Here is a 17,226-nt window from a genome sequence, read left to right as displayed (position 1 = left end):
CTCAGGTCGCTGAAGCTCTTCTCGCACCGGTCGCACTCGTGCGGCTTCTCGTCGGTGTGGTTCCGCAGGTGCAGGCTGAAGTGGCTGGACTGCGTGAAGCCCTTCCCGCAGAAGTCGCACTGGTACGGCTTTACGCCGCTGTGGCTCAGCAGGTGCCTGTTGTACGAGCTGAGGAAGCCGAAGCTCTTGGGACACTGCTGGCAGTGGTACGGCTTCTCCTTGGTGTGGACGCGCATGTGGATCTTGTAGATGCTGAGGTAGCTGAAGCTCTTGTCGCAGTGGTCACAGTGGTACGGGGCGGCGCGGTCCGGCCCAGCATGGTCCTTCCCGCGGGACGTCGTCTGGTCGGTGAAGCCGCTGCCGCGCCCCTCGGGGTGTGTGTGCAGGTGGAGCTCCCAGTCGCCGGACTTGGCGAAGGAGCTGCCACACAGTTGACAGTGGTACGGCTCCCCCGCGGCACAGTGCCTCAGCTCGTGTCTCCTCAGACCGCAGGTCCGACTGAAGGACTTGCTGCACCGCCGACACTGATGAGGTCTGCCGCCGTCCGGATCCGCCGCCATCGGCTGGAAACAAAGGGAGTTCATCACAATAAGACTTTACAGTAATAATGTTTGTATATTCAACACACCAAGAAGAACACAGCTCTTATTTTTAATTTTTTTTTGAAAGAGAAGAACAAATAGCCAACATGGTGAGAATGACAAAACGACCTGTGAGGCCCTGAAAACACCCCAACCGCTCTTTGAGGACTTTTCTGTTCTCGCCATTGAATCCCAACAGCAATCGGAGTAGATTTATTTTTAGTCTCACCTCTGCTGAAGAACTCCTCTTCCTAGATTTCCTGGCTGAATCTTCCCCTTTTGCAGTCTTGACCGAAGAGAAGCTGCTTTTCTCACGAGTCTGTAAAAAAAGAAAGTGGTTACGTCTTGACCCCCCCAATGTAAAAAGTCATGCCTCTTGATTTGTCATTTCATCACAATTAATTGCACTTTTCTTTCATCTTTGAAATCCTGTCACTTTGAATTTGCCCAGCGTGAATCCCAAGTGCACTGTAACACAAGTTATCCCTCCCATCGAGCACAGTTAGTCTTTTGTACATTGTTTATTGTACTGTCTACACTATGTTGTCGATCAGACATTTCCAACCATTTTGTGACTGTCGGCCACTTTCTTGAAAAAAAGGTTGAATGTTTTACGGCTTCACTAAAGCAACATGTGATTGTCAGAGGGGCAAAGGTTCTTGGTGAGCAGTTCACAACTAAACATTCCAATGCATCAGCTTCACAATTGACTGGACCTGTAAGAAAGTAAAAATGCTCAATTTATCAGTATAGTTTTCACAATACGAGGAATTTGTTCTGGTGGGTTGATGCAAAACAGTAGTGGATCTGTCGTAGTTTGTGGGCTCGTTCATTAAAGTGGAAACATTTATTTGGGTCTGCTTTGCACCATATATGCGCCTTTCCTCATTTCCTCTTCACAATAAAGCAAAAAAAACAAATTTAGTTTATAGTTTTTGAGGGTCCATCCACACCCCAGTGTGTAAATAAAGACACATGGACCCCTGTACACGTGCAACTGCAAAGACATCGGCTGGACGAGGGACGACACGCAGGTGAGCAGCAGCAGGTCAACAGACACGCAGCCTCACGGACTCGTCACGGCCGCGAACAGCGGCCAGCCTCCGGAGGGACGAGCTGCTTTCAGCCCGGAGCTCCGTCCGTCACAAAACCGCCAAATTAACAAACCCGGGAGCACGAAGCGCAGCACGTACCGGCTTCTCCCCTCACCTCCTCCTCCTGCAGCTCAGGTGCTGGTGCTGCTGCGGAGACACGGAGCCATGTTGGCGAGTGACGACGTCATCAAAATAACTCCGCCCACTTGGTCCGCGCGACCACCAGGTCTCGCCCACCACGGTGAACCATAATACGAGTGCGAGAGGGCCTACAAGTGTTCTATCAGGTTGTGCAGGCCGGAAGAAGAGGCTGAGCTTATTTCAGATGAGGTGAAATAGCAAAGTTTCTTATTGTATGATGAATTATTATTCTATACTGTCAGCGATCAGGGATGCTGTAACATCCAGGCGAAAGACAAAAGCCAGAATTCACGAAACTATAGGTGACAGGAATGTGTCCACCAATGCTGAAAAATCATTTGGGTTTTCAATACATCAAGATAACATACAACTATATTCTAAAGTGAGCTTCATGGACATGACAATGAGTTCTGTGTTTTTACTTCAATGCCCACTATCATTGAATCAGCCGGGGTGGCAACAGAGTACAGCTTTATCAAGGTTTGAGGTATTGTGTGATCTTTTTCCTCAGAATGTGCAATCTCGTCACGCTCAGCTCTTAAACAGATTATGTCTGTCTTAGTTGGTCATATTTTAGTGAGATTTGAAATCACGTCAGTCAAGTTTTAATCTATTCAGTTCAACTTTTTTTTTTTAAATGGAGAAAACAAACAGTCATTTCAAGACACGATTACAGAGAAACCCCCAAAGATTCCATACGAGCAACGTATGGAATCTAGTGTGTCTTGGTAATGTAAAGTTACATGTGCAGTGTTGTGGTCGTTAACTCTACAAATTGAATATTGTTACATCATGATTGTTTCAGTGCCTCATAAAGGTGCGATTCCCTCATGTCAATAAAGACCACGCCATGTTTGATATATATGAGTGTGTAGCACCTCCAGGACTTGTGTTTTTTCATGCTCCATTCCCTGGTGACTTCGGTAATTGGAAATAAACTCGATTAGAGTTTAGGAGGTGTTGCTGAATCAGTGCTTCTGTTGACAGTTAGTTGTTTCTTGTGAGCAAGCTGATTATTGTGTAACAATACGTTTGGATTCAAACTGGCCGAGCTTGTGAAGGAGACCATCTGCTTCAGACCGGGTGAAATGAGATTCACTGCTTTGAGTTCTCTGAGCTTCCAAACACAGTAGGTAGACGCAGCGTCACACCCATGAGCTGTTTGGTTAAGATGGTTCATGTTTACTTTTTCTCCTGTGTTACCTGAGAGGGTGAAAAAAGAAAGATGCAGAGAATATGACTTCATAGACGAAATGGACAACATTTGAGCTCTCAGATGTTTTTTTTTTTTTTTTTGGGGGGGGGGGGGGGGGACTAGTTAATTAAAGTTTGAAACCAGCCAAACATCTTACAGGCCAATATGTAAACCCAAAGTCACTCAAATAGATACATATTTGCTGAACAACAACAAAAGGGGGTGACATATCCTCAATCATTAAAACATAATTGCAAAAAGAAGATTTTAAGACAAGCTTGAAAACAGAAATGAAACACTTTAAGGATGCAGCTGAATTTTCTGAACCGATGTCAAGCAATTTGACACAACACCACCTGAGGGCAATATATCACCACCAATGAAGAACTCAGTTGGCTCAAAGTAGAATTATTAAAGGGTAATACTGTAACCCTGAAATGTTATTCTGCCGTTCACTCCCCAGCTGGAGGCTCTAAGGTCTGCTAAAGGCCTTTCCGTTCTCTCAAGCCAACCACTGAAACATGCAGGACAAATCTGATAGACTTAACAGTCATTCCTGAAAAGATGTTGGCATGCGACGCATAAACCAGCTCCTTAAATGTCAAACCAGGAACCGTTTGGCCCCAGACTCACCAAGGACTCAACATACAGATGTTTGAGATGGCTGGGACATGTGCTGGGAAACAGGACTGAAACCAGTTGATTGAATGTAATGACGAAGGCTCATTGATGAAGTGGAGCAGCAAAAGTAATAGCTCACTGACATGTCAGTCCACTGCGGTGCACTGAATTGAAAGTGAAGCCAGTGAACCCACCGTCTCCCGGAGCAGCGCTTTGTACCACAAGGTGAGGGAGTGAGAAGACGTGCACCCATTATCCCTGTTCATTTCAGTATTTTCCATTTCTATCACTGAATAGGAACTACAGCAGCTGTGGATGCATCATGAAGTTCCATGTGTGACCTTTGTCAAAGTTACAGCTGCGGGCCCATCGTCCTACACCATCCTACTCCTTTACAGGCACTCACACAGTGTCAGCTGTGGTCACATTAGCCCAGACCTGGAGGCGAACAGGAGCGACGGTCTGCTCGTCTCCAGCAGGATATCAGGGCTCTGCTCGGCTCGGCGCTGGCTGCAGGCCCGACTGTGCTTCCTGTCCACTGATCATGATCATGGAGGCCATGGAAGGACGATTTGGCACATGAACAAGTCTGAAGACAGGCCCTGGAGGAAATGAAAAAAAAAAAAAAAAGAGGCTTTTAGTGTCTCGCTGGCATTTTAAAGTCCTGGTGCATTTTCATGAACCAATTACTATGACGCGCGGTTAATCTGAGGCTTCGTCGGGGATTTGCAAAGACAGGCGCTCATTACACACTCAGCTCCTGCGCTGAAGCTCCACATCGATCGGGGTGAAGGACAGCTCATCACTGCAATCAGACAAGATATTAATGTGATTTCTCAACAGTCAGTGGCTCTACGCTTCGTCTCCATCAAGGAAAGTAGCATCAGACAATGTAACAGTGGATGTAAAAATGACCCAGCCTCAAGTCAGGGAAACATAAAGGACAAAAGTCTTCAATGTGAAGTATGAAGAGATTTATCTCAACCTGTGAATGAGGCGACGCTTTGTTTTGAAACCTACATATTTTATTTCACGGTTTCTTATTTCCCCTGTATACTCTGAAAGTTAATATTGTATTCAATGGCTGTCAAAAACTATTTGAAAAAACAAACCAAAAAAAACCTCCCTAATCAGCACAATGATGGCCTTTAAATAGTGCAGGAAAATCTGTTGGAAAATCCAACATTTAAAATAGGTAAATATCAGTTATCAAAATAAAAACAAATACTGTAATTAAAACCCAAAGCTCCACGTTATTTTATTAAAACTAAAACTTTCGGGGTAAATGACAAAGTGAATATGTTCTGCAACAATTACATTGTGCCTTTTAATCGATGGACAATTTGTGGATGAATTTAAAACAGTACAAACTGTTATTTTCAGACAACCATCTGCATGTCATGCTGTTGCACGTCAGTGACCTCGATTTCTTATTTCAGCGCGGTCCAAGTCAACAGTCACCGCAAACAGAAGACTTTTACTTCTGCTCAGGTTCCGTGCAGCCTGTGCAGCCTCCTGATGCAGTGCGTCACGCCGGCTCGTCACGCCTCTGTGGATAATGAGCAAGAACAAGGATCTAACTGGAAACATCCATCCATCATTTATATCCTCTTTATATCTGAGCGAGCGTCTCCGGGGCCGCTGCAGGAGGCTGCACCGGGCGGAGAGAGACACCAAATCTCACAGTCACACGTCCACGCGATCAAGAAACCAAAATTAATCAAAACAACCTTTGCGTTGTGGCAGCAGACCAGGGCGTGCCTGTAGAAAACCATATGAGACGGAGGACGATGAAAACCGCTGCACCACTGTGCCACGGTCGTTCCTCCTGCAGTGCCATGACTGTGCATTGGTAGTTTGTGAATCTGTGCAGCATTGCGTCCGTCGATCCTCACTCCCACTCAGTGATGTTCGCAGCCTTGAGTCCCGCAGCGTCTTCTTTTCTGATTTCACTTGCTGCACCATCTTGTGGTGTGATAAAGTGTGTGTGTGTGTGTGTGGGGGGGGGGGGGGATTTGATATTGTACAAAGCACGAGTTACATGTCTCTGGCTGCAGAAAGTACAAAGACAAACCCATGAACTGATACTTTATTAGATTAAACCATGATGGACTTTGTCCCTCCAGAATCAGTATGCAGCTCACTTTTTTCTCAGAATACGGACAATGACTGACATTCACGTGAAGTGCTATTTCCTCAAGGGGATCAATAAAGTATTCCATCACGCACACACCCACATATCTGCAGTCATTTCTTTTTTTTTTTTTAATCCAGAGGAAGAAGCTGCACTGTTGATTGAGCCTCCCTGCCTCAAAAATACAGGTCAAGAACGAAACTTGGATAAAAATGTGTTTAAAAGGTGTAAAAATGGGTTAGGGTTAGTGGCTTTCTGTGGTTTGATTGATTAATATGTTAAACTGGTTGTTTTACGCACTGTTTAAAAAACAGTACATCTCTGGAAAATGTGATCAATATTCAGAATGTGTTGGAGTAACGTGCTGACATCAAGATAAGTGTATCTGCAGAGGAAGGTTTTTTTTTCCAATAATAAGACACCAAAACACTTTTTGAATGTATTGTTTTTTGTTGGCACGGCTGGATAGCAAAAGATTCCACACGTTGAATCTAGCTTGTTAAAGTCACACAACAATCACTTCAAGATATGCGAAATGACCAAAGTCTTCCACGCCACAATAAACGAGAACTGAAAATGAGTCTGTACTAGCTTTTTGGGAAACATGTTGCAGAAGTGAAATCCAAAATCAGCATGAAATACAACACAACTTCTCAGTTTTTAACATTTGATAAAGTGTTTTAATACTTTTTTTTTCCATTAAAGATAGGATTCAATTGATTGGCACATCATTGCATGTTACAAAGTCCCACCTCTGGGACTTACTGGGGGACTTTCTTTTATAAATATATCTACAATCTTTTACACACATTTACATTGGTTTTACATTAAGAATATGTCGAGCTTGTTTTATGCATTTAAACAGACTTTTGTTGGTTCTGCTGTTTTTAAGTTAACATTTGTAGGACAAATCGTATAAACAAAGAAACATTATTTTTAATATGGTGATAGATACATATGATGTAAAAAATATTGCACACATCGCAGTAGATATATCTTCGTTTTCTTTTTTTTCTCTTGGAAAGCAACTTACAAGATGTTGGTCAAAATCGATACGTTTAATAGAAAATTCGACATTATACCAGAGCCAAAGTCAGAAGTGAAGAGTGATCACGTTCACATTTCTCTCAGTAGTTAACATGTTTAAATCCTCCACTTGATTATAACACTATGAAAGTCTCATGATATTTACCACATGTGCTGATGGCAGAAATGATATGAGTGCATTAGAAGAGATGGAAGCCTCCCTGTCCTGCTGATCATCACGTCTCGGCGTTAATCAAACAGCTTTCTGGTGAAACAAAAGTTAGCAGACTCCAGTTCTTAAAAGCATACACTATACATAACAAGAACCACATTAATACTGCAATTAATATTGTTAATATTATTCTTATTACTATCATTATTAAACACTAAAATGCAGCCAGTCACAAAGCGTCAGGCTGACAAGCTCATCTGAAAGAAACAACTCAAAGTGACATGCAAACGTGGTGGTGGTCCTCCTGTAGCCATCCTCAGTGCAAACGAAGTTCACAGTTTGTCTCACAGCGGTGAGAAATCCTCCTGGCTCAGCGTTCAGTATCAGCAGCTGCCATTGGCCGAGAGCGCAGAGCTCTGATTGGTTCTCAGTCTGTGCGTGAACGCGTGAAAACGTTAGGAGAGAAGTGTGATGGTGGATGTCATTGAGTGTGTGTGTGTGTGTGTGTGTGTGTGCGCGTGTGTGTTGACATATAAACTATAAACAGGGATGGGAACTACCTCTAACATGTTATATTTACATGGATGTAAATTTAAAGGGTTTATTCAACTCGCCAGCAGCTTCCTGAAAACAGCCTTGATGACATTTTTGGGATCGGAGACTGAAAATTAACAATCGTTGCTTGTGCATCCTTTTGGAAAATGCATGGATTTGATATTGAGACTGACGAGGATTTATGCATCTTTGATTTTCAAACCAGAGATAAATGAGGAGGTTTCTTTAGTCGGTGATGGCGCACTTCCTATGAACTGGATAAGCGGCAATAACAAAGGCGGGCAATTAACTAAAAGGATTGGAGAGTCAGGAGAGAATGAGATGTATTGACATCTCAGATCTCTGTTTTTAGAAACAGAAAACATTTTCTACAGACCAGGTGCAGCGATAATGTTCATCAAATCCGTTATTGTTGCTCGAACAGGTCAGATTCCTGTAATACAGTTTTATCCACTAGGTGGTGCTGGTAAGTCAATCAGAGTCTTGTTACCTTCAGATATTGTCACTGGCACAAGTGCTTCTTATTCTCCTGTGAGTTTGAGAAGAATATTAAACCAGAGTGAGTCACTGCACCATCTGGTGTTACAAAGTGGTATTCCAAGTCTGGACAGGATAGTTGGCGAGCTTGACAACTCCGATAGGTTCACCTGAAGTACATTACACGAAGCATTCCGCATATTTTTTGTAATGAACACTAACGTTGCACTGTTCTTCACACTATCAATGATGAACTTCAAGAAAACACTGCACTGTCAACTCAGCCATCACATAAATAACATTCTTACAAACAGTAAATATGCTGAATGTCATTGTTTCTGAACCAAAAAGGAGCCACAAGAACTCAGAGTTCAGGTTGAGGCCCGTCAGAGGGTCGACCCCGCAATGCTTTGCTCCTTGACGTTGGCTGTTTGTGACACATGGACATTAAAGAACCGTTGCCCACGTTCAGTGTGACCTGCAGGAGATCTTAACATGTTGGAGTGAAGTTGTGCTTTTCTTTTTTCTCAAAATGCGTCATGTGGTGACGTTACGTGACAGACATGGGACAGTGGGACGTTGACGTGCAGTTTATAGTCATTAAAGTCAGATAGGGCCAATTTAATCAGATAGAAGTATTTCCACGACACAATTTGTATCTAATTTATATGGAGACGGTAATGTAATGGATCTGAGAACTTCTGGTCCCTGCAGCCGCTGCTACGAAGGAAGTTCGTAGTGAAATTTCTCCAACACGATAAACACTAGAGGGAGCCTGTTGCTCCAATAATCAGATCAGTAAAAAAAAAAAAAAACAGCCTCGAGAAACATTCACCATATTCACAAATTGCCAAAATGAGCCTTGAAGACAAATCATTGTCTCATTCATTTTCTCTGTTGTGAAAATGACATAAAAAGACACAGCTCAGTGTGAGAAACTGGCCTGAGGGCGACGCAGCAGATATAAAACCTAGAACTCATTCAGGACCTGATTCGTTTCACTGCTCCTGGGTTTGATGTTTCTGGTTTGCTTGATCACTTTCCAAACAAAATCATGTATTAGGTGATTCTCTGCTGCTTCTTTGAGGCATACAAAGTGACTGCAGATGGTTTCTAACGGTTGATATACAAGTTGTGTATTTTAACACGAGCTGTCAATGTTAAGCTCGTGCCCACAAGCATTTAGAGGAATAGTTATAAGACTATAAAATGGAATTGTAGGTGACCATGTTACTTGTTACTGCACTGTGTTAATCGTCAGGAATCCGTGAGTATAATGTAACAAATATAGCAGCTGAATTTGGGATTGTTGTGCAGCTTTGGGAAAGTCTATTGATGAACTCTCTGCATCTTTAATAAAGGCTGAAGTTGTATTTATGAGAATACTTATGTTGCTTATAGCCACAGTCAACTTTCTGTTTGAAGTGGTGGAGCCACTCCATGTCGCGACAATCTGAAATTATGAAAATGAAAACCAATGGAATCTTGTCAGCATATATCAAAATCTTGTTTGCCCATCCCTGTGTATAACGTGTGTGTGTGTGTGTGTGTGTGTGTGTGTGTGTGTGTGTGTGTGTGTGTGTGTGTGTGTGTGTGTGTGTGTGTGTGTGTGTGTGTGTGTGTGTGTGTGTGTGTGTGTGTTTGCCAGTCCATGCATCTCTTGGGTCTGGTAAGAGTCTCTATTAATTCAGAATTTTCAGGCAGAAAAAAAGGAAAACAATTAGGAACAATAATAATAACAATAATAATAATAATGATGATGATATCGTCATTATCATCATCCTCATAAATTTGCTATCACAATTACTAGTATTTCATGGATGTGATTTCTCAGGACATCAGTTTTTGCTCTTGGCACTTTGCACTCGTTTTAAACACAGTTCCACGTTTATACTCCCGATTCCTGCTCACATCCCTGATTATTGCGTTAACATCGCTGTCGTCCTTGACTTCTATACAAGAGGAGCCTCCATGGCAAAAACCTATGAAACATTGATGTGTGGTTCGATTAGAAAACTGTTCACTGTGCTTGATTGTTTTTCGTGAGTTGGGAGATGAGCAGCCATGTTTCTCTGGGTGGGTGGGCAGGTCTTTGCTGTGGCCTGACAGCCGTGTCAGAAGGACGTCCGTCCGTCCAGTCTCTCCGGGCTGGACGTTAAAAAGTGAGATCGGGAGTCATCGGAGAGATATGAATGACTAAACTCCGAATTGGAAATCAGGGCCGCTGGCCCGCGGTGAGCGGTGATCCGTCACCAAAAGAGATGGCAAGCATTTCCGGCCACTCGTCGGAAAGGAAAGGGAGAATGTGTGTCGATTGGCTGTAAGGCACTGGCTCGGGCGTGGTCAGGACAGATCAGTCATGCTGAGGCTCATGGGTAATCCTGGACGGAGGTAAGCCACTGGGACGCGGCCATTCTCACTGGTCGATCCAGTGATGGACAGACGAGCTTTGGAGCGCATAGCATCTGTGAATTTCATCTGCACAAAGACAAAAACTGGTTAGTGGTCATTCGCAGCAGCACGAAGCCCGGAGCGTAAATCCAACCTGAAAGGAACCAAATATAAACGTCCCCTTCACAAGAGCGGCAGGAATGGAAAAGTCCACTTTCATTGGATTGTTCTGTGTTTAACTAAAATCTTTCTGGATCCTTCCATCCAGCACATGCTTTCTGATGAAGTCAATAAATTGAAGTGCGTCTCGCCTCGCCTCCATTTTTGTTCCAGACTGGATGGGGTGGAGTCACGTCTCACGCAGACACCCATTCGCAGAATAAACAATTACTTTTTTCATTTGATAAAGAGAGTAATAATTACATTTTAATAAAATGTCGCAATGTAATGAACCTGGTACAGGAACTTGTTTTTGGAATAATAAATCACGTCAAGCTATTCAGTTTCTAAAACGTCCTGGTCTGATAGCATTCACAGCAAAGGGAGAGTTACATAAGTGCCATCACTAGATTAATGCTCTGTTTGCATGTTTGCATGTTTCTGTGTAGATAAGGGAATTAGCATCAGTATGACTCTGCAAAAGTCTATTTCTATTCATGATTCATTTGAAGTGTTTCATCAAACAAAAGCTCCATCAGCTTTCTGTCACAGATTTATGTGAAGACATGCAACATGTGCAATGAAAACTGGATAGTACATTTACATTTTTTGTAATTGAGTAAAGTATTTAGATGAAGACATTATAATCCAAATGGATGCATATACCTGCAGTGATCACAGTAAGCCAACAACACTCCCCGTTAGGTAGAGTAAACGTCCCCACATACTTCTGTTCATATTTAAAAAAAAGCAAAGGCTGGACCATTGTAACAAATACACTATGTAGATATCATGATGATTCGATACCTCAACACTGATAAATGGATTCTTCCACCACATCATTAGAATCTATTGAGGTTGGATCTTGACCAACTCATTCACATAAACACAAACAGTCAGTATACTTTATGTTGAATCGAACTATGAGTTCACTTTATGTCTTATGATGGACGGTGGCGCCCGGAGGGCTTCAGCTCCAAGTTAAACTAACGGACCTCCCGACCAACCAGGTGACAGTGTGCCAGGAAGTATTTTAGCTGGATGGTGGTTCTGAAACCCTTATTTCTATTTGATTTACACACCAGAGTCAAAATTACTTTTGTCCCACGGATAAAAAAGGTTTAAGAAAAAAGACACAACAAAAGGATGAAAAAGCTTCATAATTACAAGCAAGCAAGCCAACGAGTGAAACTGTTTAGAGGAGATAAAATTATTAAAATGTCCTTCCTTTCTTCAATCCTTCTATTCTATTCTATTCTATTCTATTCTATTCTATTCTATTCTATTCTATTCTATTCTAAAATGTAAAAATTGTATGAGAAATGCTGGAAATGAAAGATGAATCCTCTTTATTCTGGTACAAAAACAGCGGAAAATCTCATAAAATGTTCATTTGTTTGTAATTGAAACTTCATAAACACAACATAAGATACAGTTTTTCTTTCCAAACTGCAGTATATATGAAACTTAAGAAGCTGTGTCATCCTCATTTTAAAGGTTAAACGTGCTTTGTGGCTCGAGGCCAATATGATTTAGTGAAAAATCAGAAAAATGTCTCATTGGGTCATGAATGTTTCAGAGCCCTGGACGAGACTGATGATGACACTACAGAGGAGGGATTCCCAACCAATTGTGAGGCAGCAGAGATGACAGGGAGCCTGAGGCTTGTGCGCTCTGAGATAATCGAGATAAGTTAGTCACATGTGAAAAAGAGGAAACCTAATAAGACAGATTGTTTGTAGCAGAGACATTCATGTATGGCATTAACTTCAAAAATGCATGAGAGAATTATTGCACAACAAAAACTCCTCTGAGAACAGGGACTCAGACAAAACAATTTCTCTAACAATTTTTTTTTTAATTGAGCATACGTTCATGATTCTATCAGTGGTAATTGGTGAGACCTCAATAATGTAGTAGTATTGCAATCTTTTGCCCATTTGTAATATTCTTTAGCATTTCCTAGATAATCAAAAAGTCTGTAGTCTTTGTTGGATAGATACAAATTCTGGTTTGTTTGTAAACATATCGACTTTGGTGTGATTGATTTGGGAAACTGCAGGTTGGAAATATGTGGAAACGAGTGGAAATGCTCTTGTTTTCATGTATTGGTTTATTCTTTGTGTAGAACTGATCCTACCATTTATAGGAGCTTTATTTTAAATATTTTTTTCTGTTAGAGTGACTTTAACCATTTAAATGTTTAATTCTGTTTACTACCTATTTATGAACTAACTCAGTCCTCCTGACAGCAACATGAATTGCGTCTGATTAGCTTTAGCCTTGATCCATAGCAGCTTTAATGCATTAGCTTCTTCTTTTTTTTTTAATAAGACCTACTACGTGTATGTTGATTATCTCAAATTTTCATTTAAGACATGATGATACCAAGATAATAGAGCATCTTTGTTCCAGTAACTTATGTAATTTAATCCAACAGCCAGGTTATAGAAAATCTTTCTCCACTATCTGATATAGTTTCAGCTGAATCTTATGAATCATTAGATTGACCCATACAGCGCCGACAGCATCACTATAATGCTTTATGCACATTTGTAAGACGTCGTTTTTGGGGAAGACGACACAAGCAAGGCTAGAGTTTCAGAGTAACTCGTTTCGCTTTATTTCCGGTGAAGTAACTCCGATCACAACACGGCCTTCAGTCAGGGTTCCTACGACGTTTATCCCTGAAAAGTTAACTGCAGGTGTTCATGCTGTACTAAAACAGTGCGAGATTTAGATTTAACGTGTTTCGTGAAGCTGCTGCCAGCCCAAAACCATCTCATCTTTCAAAAGAGACCATGGGGCTGCTCAATAAAAAGCTGACATTAGGACACATGAGAGTGACTGACCAATGAGTCGGTTAATCAAAGAGGATGATTGGCTATAAAGGCAGAACGGAGCAGGAGAAACAGGAAAACCACTCAGGAACAGACAACAGAAGAAAACAAAGAATCGGGAAGAGGCGAGAAGGTGAAGAAGGAGAGCGGGGAGGACAGGAGGACAGGAGGACGGAGTGTTGGAGGAGAGGGAAAAGGCATGGGGGACGTGAGCAAGCTGCTGGGTGATGAATAAACAAAGGAAAGGAGTTTCACAGTCATATACAGCTTTAACACACACTCGTGTTACTGGTGGTTTCTTTACAACAACTGTTGCATTCACATCATCCTTGGCGAAGCCGCCCGGCTCCTTTATTCATCACAACCATGAATAAACAAGCAGGGCCCCGGTGCAATGTGACCACTAATCGCACTTTACTCTAAGAGCTGCATTTAATTTTTAGTCCTTCTTCATGTTTACTTTACGTTTTCTATCCTTGCAATGAGAACAAAAGGTCATTTATTGCTTTTAGACAAGTCATTGAGCAGGTAAAGATGAGCCTGGAGAGAGCTTTGGTGTCATTGGTCACTCCTATGGAGGCATTATTTTATCGGTTCATAGGACAACTCACATTGAGTTTTTCACCTTTATTTCACTGGTTCAAAAAAGAAAATGTCCCGGGTGGGATATTTGACTTTAGCTGTGGTTTCCGGTGTCCAACTCCACGTTTCCCTTCAGTCAGTCTCAAACATAAAGTTTCCAAATTATTAATTGAGAATGGAGCTCTTCGAAAAGCTCGGCTTGGTGGAGAACACATATTTAGTGTGACCTGCAGTAATGCAGTTCAAACTATGGCCCAGGAGCAATCCGCAGCCTGTGATTTATAGCTCATTGGCCCTGAGCAAATACCAGGCATTATGTAAATACTTCTGATTTGTATAACGAGCTTCGTTACACTACTTTAGTTTTGTGTATTGGGCCTTTTTGGGCGATCAAAAATCTGTACTGAACAAAACAAACCTCAATAAAATGTTCTCAGATTTTCACTCAGAATCACAAAACTGGTGTTATATTCATAACACATTTGTGGATCAAGGTGATGTAGAGGTTTTTCCACAAAGCCGTGGTTTTGTGTCCATCTCTGAGTGATGTTTGTGTGATTTCACTGGGTATTGAACTTTCCTCCCGCTCGTCCATAAACATTCTATTGAGGCTACTTGGTGACCCTAAATTACCTCAGGACGGTGGAGTTGAGCTCTGCTGCAGCAGCAGAGAACTGTGGGATTGAGCTGATTGAGCTGGGAGGGCACGCCGTCCTGGCGCCCATTAACTAATCACATCGCACCACTTACGTATCTGCAATATAATAATATACGCTGGCTGGACCAGGAGGGGCGACCGAGAGGAAGCTGAGCCTGCTCCAGCCGGATCCAGCCAGTCAAGTGTGCTGCACTGCAGCGCTGATTTTAATACTGTAAAGACCCGTGAGCTTGGAATGGCCATATACATCTGTACCCTGGGGACTCGGCAACGGAACGTTTTACAGTATGAACGTGTGCATGTCTGGTTCTGTTCGTCCTGTGCTGGAGGGCTGATCCGTCACCTGAATTCACTCGTCAGCTGCGATCGGCTTCAGTTCTCCACCACCCATTTCATGACGTTTTGCACATCACGAGAGTCAAATTAATAGCACTTGTCTAACTCGCCGTCCGTCAATATATTTTCATATTTTTCAGCTCTTTTCTAAATGAAGGTGACCTTTGGTGGAGCAGATTGCTGCTGGCTATGAGTGAGGACCAGATACACACTGGACGGATCTCAGTCCATCACAGGACAAACGCATAAAGAAATGCACACACACGTGAATTCAGACCTACGGGTCACTAATCAGCCTCAAATGCATGCTTTTCAGACTGTGGGAGTAATCTGTGTGTCCAGATTAAGCTCAGTCCCTCACAGGTAGAAGTCTGAAAACTCCACATAGAAAAATTCCATATCGTGAACTGAACCAGGGGGGGAAGAATGCTAACCACTCATCCACTCAACTACAACGGTTGAATTGTTTTGTCCTGCAGAGATACTGACGCTTGTGAGCTAATCAGCTAAAAAAAAAAAATTGTTCTGACTTGTAATTCCACCTTCCACCATCAGATGGTGTCATGAGCTACTGTAGCATTTAGTTAACCTCTGAATGCATACAAGCAGCAGTGCATGAATGGAACATTGAAATTGGCTGTTTAATAACTCATCCAAAAACATCGACGGATGTTTTGTGCTCAAAGAGCAGCTGAACTATCTCATCCACCGATAACATGAATGCAGCTGTTGTTGGAGTTGAAAGGTCACATCAAACCAATCAGGACTGAAGCGTCAGTCGCTGTCTATGACTGTGAGGTGAGGACAGTTTTAGCCATCAATCATCGCTCTCCTACCCGTGTTAGATCTTGACGCTCTCAATGCCGTAAACGTTGTAGCCCTCTTTATAGGTGGCGTAGTTTGGCTGGTGGCTGGGGGACAGCAGGTTGAAGTTGGGGGCGTGTTGAGGAGAAGACAGAGTGTGTGTGTAGTTTCCTGTGTGCTGGGGTGACGACAAGGTGTTGGCTGCCACCTTTACAACAAAAATAAAGTCATCGTTACAGTCGGCAGCCGCGTGTGTCGCTCTGATTCTTGGTTCAAGCGACAGCAGGAGGTGGAAAGCAAAGTGCAGAAGCCAAATCATATGTGTGTGCATTACAGCAGAAGGAGAGAGAGAGAGAGAGAGAGAGAGAGAGAGAGAGAGAGAGCAAGAGAGCGAGAGAGAGAGAGAGCAGCCTTGAGCCTCAATGGCATGTTGGAAAAGAAGATAATAGCAGTTGCTTAATGTGAGGTTGTGTTCACACTTGTGCGATTTCCAGAGGAGTGAGTTGGAAAAAAAAAAAGATCTCGTTTCAATTGAAAAACTAAACCAACTGCACATTTTTAATGGTTAGGATTCTGTATTTGTGTTTCAACAATATATCATTTCTTGTTATATTCCTTTACCCTACAATTCAGTCCTTTCAGATTTCCTGTCCTGTCCTTTTTTTCAGATTTTTCTGGGAGTATTTTTTTTGTGTATAGTATAGATTTATGCTTCTGCCTCACTCTGACTGGTCTGTTGCTGTGCAACATGTCTGTCCTGTCTTCTGTTTGATGATTGTAGACGTGTGTAAACTGCACTGTGTTCAATAAAATGACACGGAAATCCAATAAACTTATGTGCAAGTCCTTGTCTCTCTTTTTTCCCCCTCGCTGCTTTTCTTTACCATCAGTGTTAAATACATGTTAAATACATTTCCTTTTGCTTTTGGACTGAATGATAATAGAGCCTCCTTATGTCCTCATTTGGAAGTGGACCGGACTGCTAATTTTAGGACTTTGATGGCAGCGTTCGAGATTTAACTAATGATGCACAGCAGCTGCTCATCGAAGCTCACCTGCCAAGTGTGAACACACCCAGAGAGCGAAAACAGCATAGTCAGAGCACATGACGCCATAAATGTAAAAAAATGTAAAGTATTAGCATATTCCACACAACAGGAAGCACAACAAAAAAGCACAATAATAAGAAGATCCAAAGACATTTGAACACAACATCCTGGAGTGGATCCTGCATGTGCGCGTGTGTGTGTGTGTGTGTGTGTGTGTGTGTGTCTGCACTGGACACTTTAATGAAATAAAACCTAAGTGATCAGCTGCCGCCCATCTGGAGGCTGACAGAAAGGCGCGGTAAGCTGTGAAAAGTGAGTCTGAACTTGAAGCTTCCGGCTGAGGCACCATCTGCAACTTCAGCGAGCTGAAGAGAAACCAAACAAGTTCCCCCACATCCAGAAAAAGTAAGG

General features: G+C 42.5%; 1 protein-coding gene across 3 annotated transcripts in view; it reads right to left on the bottom strand.

The window, feature by feature from the left end:
- Positions 1-10,339: 10,339 nt before the first annotated feature.
- LOC308146811 (glutamate receptor 2-like) overlaps positions 10,340-17,226 on the bottom strand; it is a gene marked incomplete at both ends in the record, with an annotated part of 50,937 nt that continues 44,050 nt past the window's right edge. For 2 of the 3 annotated variants that reach the window (XM_080518740.1, XM_080518741.1), the window contains one exon: positions 10,340-10,474. In XM_080518740.1, the coding sequence (XP_080374866.1) occupies positions 10,340-10,474 (135 nt within the window). Of the gene's footprint in view, positions 10,475-15,803; positions 15,975-17,226 lie in introns of those variants that run through there. The other variant, XM_080518739.1, reaches the window with a different exon arrangement.

This window comes from Blennius ocellaris, assembly GCF_963422515.1.
Source record: "Blennius ocellaris genome assembly, chromosome: 3".
Classification (NCBI taxonomy): Eukaryota; Metazoa; Chordata; class Actinopteri; order Blenniiformes; family Blenniidae; genus Blennius; species Blennius ocellaris.
This window is presented reverse-complemented; position numbering and strand designations above follow the sequence as displayed.